The sequence below is a fragment of the Argopecten irradians genome, chromosome 15 (genome assembly GCF_041381155.1).
Source record: "Argopecten irradians isolate NY chromosome 15, Ai_NY, whole genome shotgun sequence".
Classification (NCBI taxonomy): Eukaryota; Metazoa; Mollusca; class Bivalvia; order Pectinida; family Pectinidae; genus Argopecten; species Argopecten irradians.
The window spans coordinates 16,620,977-16,638,230 of NC_091148.1; the positions used below are offsets into that span (position 1 = coordinate 16,620,977).

General features: G+C 34.4%; 1 protein-coding gene across 2 annotated transcripts in view; it reads right to left on the bottom strand.

The window, feature by feature from the left end:
* The window catches only part of LOC138309205 (uncharacterized), a 40,575-nt gene that overhangs the window by 19,998 nt on the left and 3,323 nt on the right, over positions 1-17,254 (bottom strand). For both annotated transcript variants that reach the window (XM_069250356.1, XM_069250355.1), the window contains exons 2-7: positions 7,017-7,106; positions 6,010-6,122; positions 5,271-5,360; positions 4,391-4,486; positions 2,051-2,083; positions 669-721 (exon numbers count right to left, since the gene is read on the bottom strand). In XM_069250356.1, coding sequence (XP_069106457.1) covers positions 669-721; positions 2,051-2,083; positions 4,391-4,486; positions 5,271-5,360; positions 6,010-6,122; positions 7,017-7,083 — 452 coding nt within the window. In that variant the 5' untranslated portion in view covers positions 7,084-7,106. The remainder of the gene's footprint in view (positions 1-668; positions 722-2,050; positions 2,084-4,390; positions 4,487-5,270; positions 5,361-6,009; positions 6,123-7,016; positions 7,107-17,254) is intronic.

Consider the following 17,254-nt stretch of genomic DNA (forward strand, 5'->3'; position numbering starts at 1 on the left):
AATGAACTCAAAATGCAACTGACCACTGCTCTTGTAAATTTAGCATTTAACAATATAAATTGAATGGGGAGCCACTAGTCCAATCAGACTAGTTCATTAAAATTGGCACTAGTCATGCTGTGAAATCACTAGTCATGTGCATCGGATTAGAGCTTAAAGTCGCAGACTGTGCAATAGTCTAGGGGTGTAGTAATCGTAAGTGATCGGAACCCCTGGAGTTTCGAGGATGACAGTATCATACAGTAGGATATAGCTTGAAGCAACAAACGGTGCTAACTTTTGTTATGCTATAAATTCCCAGGATATATTGCTGGCCATATGACAGTGATGATAACTACATCCTAACTTTCATTAGAACTGATTTCTGCATTACAAGCCAGTATTAAGTGACCACTCGACAGGCTGGTAAAAAATTTGGTGTTTTAGATAGGTGCAGTCAAATTTTGGCTAATAAAGAGATACAAATATTCAGAATTTCAGAGACATTCCGAGTGTAAAGATGGAAGACTCGTGATGTACAAACTGTATCTACTCGTCTCATCTATTGTACACAAATGACCTTCAATTTTGCTATGACATGTTCCAGGGGTGGATATTACGACAGTGATAGTAACCCATCAAGGATGAGTATAATCAGAAATTTTTAGGGTAAAATGTGTGTAACTCACCTATGTTGTAAAGGTACGAGGTAAAAGTTTACTAGCTGTACGGCTGGCCATATCTATTGAAAGAGAAGTACATGTAAACCTGCATATATATAATTAAATTCCTTTCATACAGAATTTCATAATCATGGTTAATTATTAATTAATACCATTAATATATTAATAATTTATGATACCTAAGAAGTGATATATAAGAATACAAAATATCACTAGTTTAAACAAGGTCTTAAATCTTATTATCAAAAAAAACATAATATGGACAAAGTACCTAGCGACTGTGACTTTTGCTTTTTTCATGTTACTGCACATTTTCTAGCAAAATAAATGTAATTTTCTAAAGGAAAAAAATCTGCTCTGCCATCTTGAAACGATGACCATTCGGTCTCTAAGTCCGGAATGAGAATGGTACTGAGTCAACCTCAGGTGATGTGATATTATTAGTTACACAGTTTGACCTAATACAGAAAAGTATTGGGTCTAAAATAAACCTGTATCGGGCGAGGCGAAGCCTAGCTAATACCTGTTTATTTTAGACCAAATGTTTTTCCATATTAGGGCACTATCAACCTGTATCGAATTTGTCAAGACCGGCGCGTCCTTTCAATTAAATAACTGCAAAACACATTATGTATGGAAACCAAAATGACTCAGAACTTAAGTAATTTTCACCTTATGGCATGACTCAAATGTATTATCATGGTCCATTTCTGTTAAATAATCTTAAATATTCAGTATTGCCGATTTTGTTTTGCTTTTGAAAGAACATTGTAGTCACCAGTGTTATTCAAATGTTTTGTTTCCATTTCTCTGAGTGATGCCGTTGCAAAGCATTATTTGACTGGTATCTTGTTGCTAATGATGTTAGGAGCAAAGAACAATAATTCTATCAACAAACTTAATACAATTTCTACTGACCTAATACAACTATATCTTGGATATCACGTGACGTCATTTCAACAAGATTATTATCTGAGGTGGGATGTATGTGTTTAATAGAATCTTTCATGGGTCTGTCAAGTGAACAGGAATATCTCAACCCGAGTGAAAGATTTTGGCTATCAACTCGAGGTTTGCCAAGGGTTGGTGGCCAATATCTTTCATGAGGGTTGATATATCCCTGTCCACTTGACAGACCTATGTAAGATATTTTTTCTCCCATTATGAAAAAAAAAATTTCAAATTAGGAATTATTTTGATAAAGTTGACAATTAATGGCATCCTCGACAAAAATCTCCGCCTGTATGGATGATGTCATTGTCAAGTGGGTGTGAGCTGTCTTTTCCCTACGTACCCCTTGTAAAAGACAGAGCTATTTTTTCCCTAGCAAACGCAGGATAACCCTGTCATGTATGGGAGAAAACTGTGTCTGAAATGTAACTACTTACCTTCCAGTTGGTTACTAAAACTGGCCATATATCCTGTAACATAAAATAGGTATCAAAATGTAGATTTTAATGTAATCAAGAGAGGATTAAAAGTAGCGGCCAGACTGGGGCTCGATGATTGGTTCAGTCCAATTCCTCTACATTATTACTAAATATCCAAACTTTGTTATAAAAAATATGTATACACTGTAGTATTGTATCGAAAATCAAAGTTATTCTTTTGTATTTGTTATACAGTAAAACATGTTTACATTAATAAATCTATGGTTATATAGAAGCGATTTACGTTAATGTTCCTACAGTAGATCTGTACTGTGTGTATAACGAACTATCAGGGATCAATCTAGGTTTTGGGGGAAACTACCCTTTTTCAAAATAGGGGAAAAGTTTTGGGAAATATAGGGGAATTTGAATCTTCTTTTTAATGTCCAAAATTATATATACTCATTTTGACGAAAAAGTACTGTAAAACAACTAATTTATTTTTAGATTTATTAAAGCAAAATTTTAGACTCAATAATGAAAATATTTGAGTTTATCATAAAATATCCAGTAGCTGTATGATAAATATGAAGAAATTTGCGAACAAAGGTATAAAAAAGTAATGAAAAATAAGTAACAGGGGAAATTGTGTTACAAAAACGGTAATTTTTTAGCTTCAAACGGGGAATTTTTAAATCTTCAGGGGAATTTTAGGCTTGAGGGGAATTCATTCCTTGAGGGGAAATTTACCCATAAACGGTAATAAATCAGAGCTAGATTGATCCCTGACTATATTTATAATGAAGGGATTTCTTTGGTCCCCAGAGGTTCATTACAACCATATTTAACTGTATATTGTATTAAGTTAACATCATATGACTAATTTTGTAATGGTGCGACCTTGTATGAGAAAGGAAAGAGGAAATAGTAAAAGTGAAACATTGAATTTCAATATTTTAATTTCTATTCAATCTTGTGAGGTTTGCTTTGTTTGTTTGATTATTTTAACGTCCTATTAACAGCCAGGGTCATGTAAGGACAGCCTCCCATGTATGCAGTGTGATGCGTGTATGTTCTGCATGGTGCGTGTTTTGGGAGACTGGGGTTTATTCATGTTGTGTCTTCTTGTATAGTGGAAATGTTGCCCTTTTTATAGTGCTGTATCACTGAAGCATGCTGCTGAAGACACCAAGCAACACACCCCACCCGGTCACATTATACTGACAACAGGCAAACCAGTCGTCCCACTCCCTGTATGCTGAGCGCTAAGCAGGAGCAGAAACTACCACTTTTATAGACTTTGGTGTGTCTCGGCCAGGGGACAGAACCCTGAGCCTTCCTCACAGGGGCAAACGCTCAACTCAAGGCCAAAAGTGAGGCGGTGCCAAGGGATGCATAAGGAAAGATAAAGTCAGTTAGCAAGAAGAGAAAAGATAAGATCCTAAATTTAGACGCCTTTTACGATCATGCAATAGGGGCAGCAGGTACAATTCTAAAGCTCTACCTGCAGGGCGTGAGGTTTGCATGAGAAGGCTCAGGTACAATTTCTAGTGTGGAGAAACATACCAATGATATTCTATAAATTGTGTGTTATTTAAGCATTAAACTATCTTCCTATGGCCTATAAAGATGCCAGAGCTTTGCAGACAATCTTAGTGCGCATTATGAGACGATTGTCTGCAAAGCTCTGGTATCTATATAGACCATAGATGCCATAGGAAGATAGTTTAATGCTTATATTTATATTATCAACTCATTTTAGGGTCTCTTTCTTAATATTGTTTAATTAAGCTAGGCCAGGAAAAGCGTTTATCAACAACAATTTAATCCACTAGATGGAACAGTTAATTCAATGGCGATCAGTTGACGTCACCCCGTCAACATTAGTGATGTCATAATGGTCACGTTTTGGGTGTCAGTTATACCGTCATATCCTTAACTTTGCCTTGGTTAGTTTATATAGAAGAAGTGACAGGTAAATGTAAATATTTGCTTGTAACATTCTCGTTTTGCATATTGCAGAGTTATCTGCCCTTGAAGATAGGTGTAACATCATACTTTTTAGAGACAACTGCATGAATTTCAGTTATTTCACTGAAAAATAAGGATGTCACAATTGATACCTAACCACAAGGGAGATAACAATGTAACATCAAAGACAGAGTATATCATCTGTAATTAAGGTTGGTATTTGATTTTTTTTTCTCCAAAAGTTTGAATTTCTTGAAAAGTATCAGTATTGGTATCCTCGGTATCAGTATAGTATCACACTATTGCTCTTAACGGTTTCCACCCTTGACTGGTAATGTCATACTCTCTCTTGATTTTAGTAAAATACGTTTATGCTGACTGACTTACGTTTGAAATCTTCTCTTTAATCTGCTGTGTAGAGTCTCCACGCAAAGCTCCCATCGTCCCGAGGAAAAATGTCAGGAAGGATGGTGCCCAAAGCAGCTAGAAATTGATACGTGTGAACTGTCATTTCAATTATGAAATACAGTAGTATAAACTTCAATACAATTACGAAATACAGTATCATAAATTCTAATTTAATTACGAAATACAAATGTACCATGTAATAAATTCCAGTGATTTTTAGGTACATTTGGTATTTTCCCAGTTTTCCAAAATAAACAAAAACTCTCTAAAAATGACACATGTTTCAAGAAAGATGAAATGTTGTTTTCTCCCAATTCAAAAAGTACAGAAATTATTGATTAACTGAATACCAAACCACATTTAGGATCGATTTGTACAAGACAGCAGTGTCATAAACAACTTTTGATTGCACCCATCCTTGAAAATCCATGAGTTCCGATCACTAAGATCTCTAAATCCCTGGACTATCTCATAGTAAAACTGAAGGCAGCTCCATGGAAAAAATCTGAACAAATCACAGGCCAGCAAATTTATCCTTTGAAGACTCGAGAAAGAGAGAGAGATGCCCAACTACAGTCAACCACATTATTCAGCTCTTTTGCTGTACATCAAAGGACTAAATTACCTTTTATATTGCTTCCAGTTTTACTAAGAGATAGTCCTGAGGTGTAGAGATCATAAGTGAGCGGTCCATTATGAATTTTTCAGGGCGGAATGAGTTAAATGATGAAGTAATAAATAGAGATGCAAAACTTGTAGATGGTACAAAGGGCAACATATATCAGAGACAAAGTCATGAGCTGAAAAGGGAGATAACTCTCTAGTTTAAATTATATATCACTTATTTCAGCTGATTTACCTGGTCACAGGCTAGCATCTTGAGTGGTCCTAAAGTGGTTCCCTTAAAAGCCTTGTCTAATCCTAAGTACCAAAGTCTAAACATTGGCCCCTGCAGAGGAAAATAAATTATTTCTTAAATATAATTTTATTCAATAATAAAGCACATGAAAATACACATAAACTGTATAAGATACTGTAGACTTTCTTTTTGGTGTGGAGCTTTGATTTGATAAGATTTCATGGATAGAAATATTCGTGGTAAGGCTAGCAGATGGAAAAAGATAGAAACAAATCTATTTGTTTTTATAATCGTGGTTTTACTACAAAAAAAAAAGAAAGTTTTTTCAAATTATACAGTAAAGGGTACAAATAATGAAAATAAAAATCGTTGAGTGAACATAGGAACTTAACATACACATTAACTGTCACTTACATTTCATAAGGCCAAATCAAATCATATTGTGTGTCAGTAAGACCCCTTAAAGCGAAGAGCGGTAGGAAGGTCCTTTCTTTTTCTCTGACTTGAAATCAAGACTGACCTTGATTACTATTGGTAATGCTAGAATCTGTACATAAAATGTTGATATAACAAATAAGTAACTTTTGTTTGCTTGACAAGCACCAGTTAGAATTCTAAGGGGTCGGTCGGGTAATTGGGAACACAAATTTGTTTTGCATAGCCTAACTATTCATTTATAATTTTTTTTTTTTTAAATTATCATTAATCAACTTAAAAAATACACATTTAATTGTCTTACACCAATAAAAAGCCCAAATCCAAGGAAACGTCCGGTTCTTTTGAAATCATATGGCTCTTGTTTTTTCTCCACAGCCAATTGGGCTACACCATCCCCGGCGGCCATTAGGGTTCCTGTCCAATCAAAACAAGTCTGGTGTTACACAGAGCCAAAACATTTATACAAACTTTGTTCCCCTTCCCCCCGGGATATTTCTGGCCAAATCTGATTATAATCCATGTAGAACTGTATGTAGTTATTTAAAGGAAATGTTGACGGGCAGATGACGGAAGGACAACAGACAAATGGATGACGGACGCAACACCATGACATTTGCTCATGATAAGGTGAGTAATAAGACAAAAATAACAAAAAAAAAAAAACCCTGACTAGTAGCGATATTGGAAGTGATGATCAATCATGAAAATGCAACCGATTCCCAACACCATTTAACAAGTGGTAGAGCATTTGGCTAGTGTTCGGAGGGCCTGGGTTCAAGTCCTGGTCTGGCCGCTACATTTTCTCCTATCCTGTTACATAAATATCCATTATATACTATATAAAAACAGATATTAAATATATTTCTGCTATATTATAATATTGACAAAATGTCTGAACTCAGCCTGTGGTACATGCATATTGCATAAACATACATGTGCAATCAACTGACGTTGTATATAAACTGATAGAAAGTCTACTATACAAATGACATGTGTGATGAGATGGCTCTCCATCGTTAAGATCAACATAAATTCAGTGATAAATCTACGTGCGCATCCCGAGTCCTGTACTCACAGAATTTTAAAAGGACCCATGAAATTTCTGGGAATGGGTATCTATAACACTGTGGGACCCATGGTTTTCACAAAAACTATTGAAAAGGACCCACGAATAATAATCGTAGATTGAACTCTGTAAATTCGAGTTACACATGTACGTATTCAGAACTGACGTTTGTGAATCAATACCTTATTAGCAAATTAATGGCTGCTCAAGCATGCATCATTAAAATAAAATTTATAACAAACCTGTAGTCACTGACATCGTTGCCATTGGAAACTTTTCCAAAACTCGGAGGTAAAATCTTAATGCCATTTTGCCAAGCTTGAAATTTATTTCCCCCAATAGGAACGTACTAATTACAGCCCGGTACCGCCCGGTACTGCCCGGTACCGCCCGGCACAGCCCGGCACCGCCCGGCAAAGCCCGGTACCGCCCGGGGAATCCATATTGACCGCCCGGGCTTTCATTTTCATTCAAACACCATTAAAAGTATAGTATACAGATAGATAACTAACGTATTAATAATTTAGACCAAAAATAGCATGAAAACATTGAAAAACGAAAGAAGTACGGGTTCGCGAAATTCGCGATCTCGCAACCTAACCTCAGTGAAGAGCCGTAATCTTGTTATTTGTAGATATAAGACCGCCCGGGCTTTAATTTGCATACCAACACCAATGCAAATATAGTTTACATGTAATTACCTAACACATGCATAATTTGGCCAAAGAGTAGTGTGAAAATATTGAAAAAAGAAAGCGGTATGGCTTCGCTAATTTAGCGATCTCGCAAGCAATCCTGATTGTTGTTATTTGTAGATATAAGACCATTTATTTTCATCCAAACTTCGTTGAAAGTATAGTTTACAGATATATACATTATATATAGATAATTAGCCTAAATATAGTATGGAAACATTAAAAAACGAAAGAGTAGTGGCTTCGCAAAATTTGTGATCTCGCAATCGAGTCGCAACCTCTTGTTATTTGCAAATATAAGACCGCCCGGGGAACATATATCTACCGCCCGGGCATTTACTTGCACTCAAATACCATTAAAAGTGTAGTTAACAGCTAAATAGTTAACATATTAACATTTTGCCAACAAATGGTGTGAAAATATTGAAAAATGAGAGAGTTACGGCATTGCAAAATTCACGATCTCGCAACCGAGTCGTAATCTTGTTATTTGCAAACATAGGACCGCCCGGGGAACATATATCTACCACCCGGGCATTTACTTGCACTCAAATACCATTAAAAGTGTAGTTAACAGCTAAATAGTTAACATATTAACATTTTGCCAACAAATGGTGTGAAAATATTGAAAAATGAGAGAGTTACGGCTTTGCAAAATTCACGATCTCGCAATCGAGTCGCAATCTTGTTATTTGCAAATATAAGACCGCCCGGGGAACATATATCTACCGCCCGGGCATTTACTTGCACTCAAATACCATTAAAAGTATAGTTTACATATAGATACATAGCATATAGATAATTTTGTCGAAAAAAAGGTGTGAAATTATAGAAAAAAAAAGAAATCGGTACGGCTTCGTTAAATTAGCGATCTCGCTACCGAACCGCGCGCGTAATCTTGTTATTTGTAGGTATAAATCCGGTGTGCTTTTATTTTCATTCAAACGCCGATGAAAGTATAGTCTACAGATAGATACATAACGAATAAATACTTAATCTAAAAAATAGCATGAAAATATTCATTAACGAAAGAGTCACGGCTTTACAAAATTCACGATCTCGCAACCCATTCGTAATCTTGTTATTTGCAAATATAAGACCGCCCGGGGAACATATATTTACCGCCCGGGCATTTACTTGCACTCAAATACCATTAAAAATGTAGTTAACCGCTAAATACTTAACATATAAACATTTTGACAAAAAATAGTGTAAAAATATTGAAAAAATGAAAGAGTTACGGCTTTACAAAATTCACGATCTCGCAACCCATTCGTAATCTTGTTATTTGCAAATGTAAGACCGCCCGGGGAACATATATTTACCGCCCGGGCATTTACTTGCACTCAAATACCATTAAAAATGTAGTTAACCGCTAAATACTTAACATATAAACATTTTGACAAAAAATAGTGTGAAAATATTGAAAAATGAGAGAGTTACGGCTTTACCAAATTCACGATCTCGCAACCCATTCGTAATCTTGTTATTTGCAAATATAAGACCGCCCGGGGAACACATATCTACCGCCCGGGCATTTACTTACACTCAAATACCATTAAAAGTGTAGTTAATAGGTAAATACTTAACATATAAACATTTTGACAAAAAATAGTTTGAAAATATTGAAAAATGAAAGAGTTACGGCTTTACAAAATTCACGATCTCGCAACCCATTCGTAATCTTGTTATTTGCAAATGTAAGACCGCCCGGGGAACATATATCTACCGCCCGGGCATTTACTTGCATTCAAATACCAATAAAAGTGTAGTTAACAGGTAAATACTTAACATATAAACATTTTACCAAAAAATAGTGTGAAAATATTGAAAAATGAAAGAGTTACGGCTTTACAAAATTCACGATCTCGCAACACGTTCGTAATCTTGTTATTTGCAAATATAAGACCGCCCGGGGAACACATATCTACCGCCCGGGCATTTACTTACACTCAAATACCATTAAAAGTGTAGTTAACAGCTAAATACTTAACATATAAACATTTTGACAAAAAATAGTGTGAAAATATTGAAAAATGAAAGAGTTACGGCTTTGCAAAATTCACGATCTCGCAACCGAGTTGTAATCTTGTTATTTGCAAATATAAGACCGCCCGGGGAACATATATCTACCGCCCGGGCATTTACTTGCACTCAAATACCATTAAAAGTGTAGTTAACCGCTAAATACTTAACATATAAACATTTTGCCAAAAAATAGTGTGAAAATATTGAAAAATGAAAGAGTTACGGCTTTACAAAATTCACGATCTCGCAACACGTTCGTAATCTTGTTATTTGCAAATATAAGACCGCCCGGGGAACACATATCTACCGCCCGGGCATTTACTTACACTCAAATACCATTAAAAATGTAGTTAACCGCTAAATACTTAACATATAAACATTTTGACAAAAAATAGTTTGAAAATATTGAAAAATGAAAGAGTTACGGCTTTACAAAATTCACGATCTCGCAACCCATTCGTAATCTTGTTATTTGCAAATGTAAGACCGCCCGGGGAACATATATCTACCGCCCGGGCATTTACGTGCACTCAAATACCATTAAAAGTGTAGTTAACCGCTAAATACTTAACATATAAACATTTTGCCAAAAAATAGTGTGAAAATATTGAAAAATGAAAGAGTTACGGCTTTACAAAATTCACGATCTCGCAACACGTTCGTAATCTTGTTATTTGCAAATATAAGACCGCCCGGGGAACACATATCTACCGCCCGGGCATTTACTTACACTCAAATACCATTAAAAATGTAGTTAACCGCTAAATACTTAACATATAAACATTTTGACAAAAAAATAGTGTGAAAATATTGAAAAATGAAAGAGTTACGGCTTTGCAAAATTCACGATCTCGCAACCGAGTTGTAATCTTGTTATTTGCAAATATAAGACCGCCCGGGGAACATATATCTACCGCCCGGACATTTACTTGCACTCAAATACCATTAAAAGTGTAGTTAACCGCTAAATACTTAACATATAAACATTTTGCCAAAAAATAGTGTAAAAATATTGAAAAATGAAAGAGTTACGGCTTTACAAAATTCACGATCTCGCAACACGTTCGTAATCTTGTTATTTGCAAATATAAGACCGCCCGGGGAACACATATCTACCGCCCGGGCATTTACTTACACTCAAATACCATTAAAAGTGTAGTTAACAGCTAAATAGTTAACATATTAACATTTTGACAAAAAATAGTGTGAAAATATTGAAAAATGAAAGAGTTACGGCTTTGCAAAATTCACGATCTCGCAACCGAGTTGTAATCTTGTTATTTGCAAATATAAGACCGCCCGGGGAACATATATCTACCGCCCGGGCATTTACTTGCACTCAAATACCATTAAAAGTGTAGTTAACCGCTAAATACTTAACATATAAACATTTTGCCAAAAAATAGTGTGAAAATATTGAAAAATGAAAGAGTTACGGCTTTACAAAATTCACGATCTCGCAACACGTTCGTAATCTTGTTATTTGCAAATATAAGACCGCCCGGGGAACACATATCTACCGCCCGGGCATTTACTTACACTCAAATACCATTAAAAATGTAGTTAACCGCTAAATACTTAACATATAAACATTTTGACAAAAAAATAGTTTGAAAATATTGAAAAATGAAAGAGTTACGGCTTTACAAAATTCACGATCTCGCAACCCATTCGTAATCTTGTTATTTGCAAATGTAAGACCGCCCGGGGGAACATATATCTACCGCCCGGGCATTTACGTGCACTCAAATACCATTAAAAGTGTAGTTAACCGCTAAATACTTAACATATAAACATTTTGCCAAAAAAATAGTGTAAAAATATTGAAAAATGAAAGAGTTACGGCTTTGCAAAATTCACGATCTCGCAACCCATTCGTAATCTTGTTATTTGCAAATATAAGACCGCCCGGGGAACATATATTTACCGCCCGGGCATTTACTTGCTTTCAAATACCAATAAAAGTGTAGTTAACAGGTAAATAGTTAACATATTAACATTTTGCCAACAAATGGTGTAAAAATATTGAAAAATGAAAGAGTTACGGCTTTGCAAAATTCACGATCGCGCAACCCATTCGTAATCTTGTTATTTGCAAATACAAGACCGCCAGGGGATCATATATCTACCGCCCGGGCATTTACTTGCACTCAAATACCATTAAAAGTGTAGTTAACCGCTAAATACTTATTATATGAACATTTTGACAAAAACTAGTGTGAAAATATTGAAAAATGAAAGAGTTACGGCTTTGCAAAATTCACGATCTCGCAACTCATTAAAATGTTATTTTCGAGATATATAATTGATTATGGATGATAGGGTTTGTTGTTTTGATATAGTGAACACTTTATTGGGTACATGTATTATATTTGTAAGACTTGAAGATGATATGATATGGGGAGATGGGAAGCGTATTTCGAGCGTGATGGACGTTTTTTGTGATAATTTGGTGGCCCTGAAAAGGGCCGTTTGAGTGGGTTTTAAAGATATCGATTAATGGCTCTCTGCACACTGTGACAAAACCGTCTGGTTCCCAGTCTATTCAGGTGGACCCCATCTGTGGCATACAACGATTTCTTCATAAAGGTATGGTGCCAGAGTTGGTAAACGCCGTTGCCACTCCAAGACCTAAGAAGGAAATTTATTTTCTGTTTCTTCCTGTGGTATTGATTTGGTGTCATCTTTCTGGGGTAGAGGCGGGGAAACAAGGACCCAATAATCACGTGGCGGACTCCGAGGTTCCTGATATATACTGCAAGGTCGTATAGGTCTGATGCGATATCTTCTGCAGATCTCGTGGGCGATATATCGTTGGATCCGACTTGTAAAAAAACAACATCGGGTTGGATCCGTCTGATCAGGGAACTGTCATAAGCCTTGATATCTTTAATCTTTCTTCCGCCGACTCCATAAATTTGTAGATGACATATTTGGGGTGCGTAGTCATTGGATATGGTCCAGTCGCTGAGTCTTCTGACAAAGCTGTGTCCGAGTACTAGAGCAGTCTTCATGCTTCGATTTTGAATTCTATACCTTTTAAATTATGGTATGATTGTTTTATAATACCTGTTTTAGCTACGGAGATTTTATTGGCTAAAGTCCTCGAATGAAATTACAATTTCACCAGACTCTACGTCGCCAAAATAATATGGACGTGCCAGTCCCGTGTAACCGCACGTCGCAGATGTGTCAATGACACAAAAGTATCTCGGACACTGACATATATCAATGTGATCAATATACAGACGGCGACTGATACAACTTGACAATTATTGATTCTTCATACATATCATTCTACTATTGAAAACCTGCACCTGTTAAATGTGCTTGTTGATTAAAAAAATATTGTTGAACAAAAAATCTTATATTTCAATAAAAGTTTAAAATGCATGGATTTCGAAGTTAAAAATGCACTCATCTCTTTCCGTTATAAACAGCCAATGCCGACAGATACACTTTCGGGTTGCGTTTTGCGATATCTTAACGTTGATAAACATTGCCAATAGTTCAAATAAAATGTTGTAATTTTGAAAACTTTGTAATTTCAGGTATAAGAACGTTTGTAGGAAGTCAAAAACCCAAAGAAATGTATGTAAATATAATGATTTAGTACCTTTAAATCAAAAGAAAGAATGGAAACAATTTTTTTTTATTTAAACATATTTTATTTGCAATTTTTACAATACAAAAAGGATTGGGCACTAGTTAAAAAACTTATATTAAGCCCGTTCCCGTTATTTTTTAACGTATACAAGCAAATGGATGACCTAAGTTATACAGTGCAGATAAACGTTATTAGAGAGAGAGAGAGAGAAAGAGAAGGGGGGAGAAGAGAGAGAGAGAGAGAGAAGGGAAGAGAGATTATCAGTATTTTGATATGAAATATACAAACAAATAAATAATGATAATGATTATAATACTAGAGTAACGGGTCTTTTCCAGCTCAGGTGACTATCACATCTATAATACTAATCCTCATGTCATGCCATACAAACTGATCTAATGTCTATCACAAATATATTTTCATATACCCCATTTCCCAAAATGAGTATAGGATAAAAGCCCCTCCGAACAAAAGCCCCTCAGGATAAAAGCCCCTCTGGACAAAAGCCCCTTCTTTATAAAATATAATGTATTTTTTTCTTATATCTGAATATGTTATATGGTACTTTTTGGTGTTATTAGATCAAAGTGGCAAACATATGTTATTTGATGACATTACAGAAAAAAATATTAAAACAAACTCAATATATAACTACATACATTATAGAATACCGCCTATGTTCTTTTAGGTTTAAATAATACAACCAATAAAAATCTCAAATCTCGAGTCAATTTACTAACTTCACATTGGTATTTCACAGTCTTACATTTTAATGTAATCTTAATGAAATATTATTTGTGCAATTTTTCACTTGTCATGTATATTGTCATATTTTGTGTTTTAATTCGATTTATATTAAAACTAAAGCGCCATGTTTGCGTTCGTGTTAAATGTGTATACATTTATGCTCGTATATTGGATAATAGTGGCATGCATTGTTTACTTGTTGTTTGTGTCCTGTGTGACATGTTAGTTAGTAGATATTTTAGTTGTTAGTTGCTGATTAATAATGAAATGACAATTATTGTCACCAGTCGGTCAGTCCGATGTGGTGCCAATATGTCTGACTTGCGCGTTTCAATTGAAAACCAATCGGAAACGGACAAAGGGCATTTCAATCAATACTACAAATTCGTAGAAAGACTTTTTTACCTATAGCATTTTCATCAACTATAGAGCATCACGAGTGATTGCATCATTCTACATCAGAAGATTTCTCGTCATTGTCTTAGTGGTTGAAGAAACGTTATATTTCCTGGAATCCTATTTCCTGTTATCACCAGAATCTCATATTCACCAGCTATTTGAGCATCAACATTGACATCATCATTCTCATCATTCTTCACAAGACGGTTTACTGTCATTGCCTGTACAAGATTCATTTTGTGAATACACGAGGATGTCCAGGTATGTTATATAATTATATACCAAAAATATCCTTTTAGTCTCCAACGAATGTCAATCAAACGGTCAGAAATTGTACCCCTGGTAGCTACAATAGGGCTTTATAGAATATTTGATAAAATGTACAATATGCAAGCAAGTCCAAGCTCATTTGAAAGCGCGCTTATTTAGTCAGACTTATTATATCAATTATTTTTTTTTTTAAATTGAAATTGAAATTGGTATCCTCAAATCAATGCTATTTATTAGGGTCTGCGCTTTCTTTCAGAATATTTTTTTTATTTTATATAAAAATTTTCTTCTGTAATAATATATCAATATAATATAGAAAATTTCGTCGGTTTTGTCATTGTTCTTGTATCTTTCCACTCAATTTGAACTATATGATTTTTGTATTATGCATGTATATATGTATTTGAAACATGTATTCTTTGAAATTTTATATTACGGTAACTACTTGTCCTATTACTTATAGTATATGATTTTAGTTATCCATTTACATGTACCATGAATTTTGGAAAATGCATGCATATCTTACGGACAGAATGCGTATTTTATATGTAAACGGAACTAAAAAAAATCAGTCTGATGTTGATAATATTAAAATTATTAAATACATGAAAAAACCCAAAGATATTTGTAAAATTCATTGAATTACAGCGTCTTGAATAAAAATAATTTTGATTGTATACAATATAGGTAACACCGCCCGGTCTATTTCAGGAGTTAGTAAATTGTAGTTTACGGAGAAAATGTGTAATTTAAATGTAAAAGAAAATAAATCTGGAAAAAAAAACTCTGTGAAATTGATTAAATTAATTAAATTGTAATTGTTATTTGCATACCGCCCGGTCACGTGTTATTTCCGTGCAACTGATATATATGAGCTAGTAAATGTCATTTTTCGGACAGAGAGTGTATTACCTATGTAAAGGAAGTGAAAATCGAGACAATTGTTCAGATATTAGTAAAACTGTTGATTTATAAATGTCTTAATTTTCGATCTAATTATAATTGTTATTTGGCTACCGCCCGGTCATGTGTTATTTCCGTGCAACATATATATATGAGCTAGTAACTGTCAATTCTCGGACAGAGAGTGTACTACCTTTGTAAAGGAAGTTAAAACCGAGACAATTGTTCAGATATTAGTAAAACTATCGAATTGAAGTGTCTTAAATATCGATCTAATTATATTTGTTATTTGGCTGCCGTCCAAATACAGTAGCGATAAATTATATGATATAGGTAATATTTCCCGTTTTATTTCGGGAGTCAGTAAATCGTAGTTTACGGACAGAATGTGTAATTTAAATGTAAAACAATCTAAACTTGAAAGAACCTTTCTGAAATTGATGAAATTAATTGAATTATAATTGTTATTTGGCTACCGCCCGGTCATATGTTATTTACGTGCAACTGATATATATGATCTTGTAAATGTCAATTCTCGGACAGAGAGTGTACTACCTATGTAAAGGAAGTTAAAACCGAGACAATTGTTCAGATATTAAAAAAACTATTGCATTATAAATGTCTTAATTTTCAATCTAATTATAATTGTAATTTGGCTGCCGTCCAAATACAGTAGCGATAAATTATATGATATAGGTAATATTTCCCGTTTTATTTCGGGAGTCAGTAAATCGTAGTTTACGGACAGAATGTGTAATTTAAATGTAAAACAATCTAAACTTGAAAGAACCTTTCTGAAATTGATGAAATTAATTGAATTATAATTGTTATTTGGCTACCGCCCGGTCATGTGTTATTTCCGTGCAACTGATATATATGAGCTTGTAAATGTCAATTCTCGGACAGAGAGTGTACTACCTATGTAAAGGAAGTGAAAATCGAGACCATTGTTCAGATATTAGTAAAACTATTGATTTATAAATGTCTTAATTTTCAATCTAATTATAATTGTTATTTGGCTACCGCCCGGTCATGTGTTATTTCCGTGCAACTGATATATATGAGCTAGTAACTGTCAATTCTCGGACAGAGAGTGTACTACCTTTGTAAAGGAAGTTAAAACCGAGACAATTGTTCAGATATTAAAAAAACTATTGAATTGTAAATGTCTTAATTTTCAATCTAATTATAATTGTTATTTGGCTGCCGTCCAAATACAGTAGCGATAAATTATATAATATAGGTAATATTTCCCGTTTTATTTCAGGAGTAAGTAAATCGTAGTTTTCGGAGAGAATTTTGTAATTTCAATTTAAAAGAAACTAAAGCTGGAAAAAACCTGTCTGAAATTGAAGAAATTAATTGAGTTATAATTGTTATTTGCCTACCGCCCGGTCATATGTTATTTCCGTGCAACTGATATATATGAGCTAGTAGATGTCAATTCTCGGACAGAGAGTGTACTACCTATGTAAAGGAAGTGATAATCGAGACAATTGTTCAGATATTAGTAAAAATATTGATTTATGAATGTCTTAATTTTCGATCTAATTATATTTGTTATTTGGCTGCCGTCCAAATACAGTAGCGATAAATTATATGATATAGGTAATATTTCCCGTTTTATTTCGGGAGTCAGTAAATCGTAGTTTACGGACAGAATGTGTAATTTAAATGTAAAACAATCTAAACTTGAAAGAAACTTTCTGAAATTGAAGCAATTAATTGAATTATAATTGTTATTTGGCTACCGCCCGGTCATATGTTATTTCCGTGCAACTGATATATATGAGCTAGTAAATGTCATTTCTCGGACAGAGAGTGTACTACC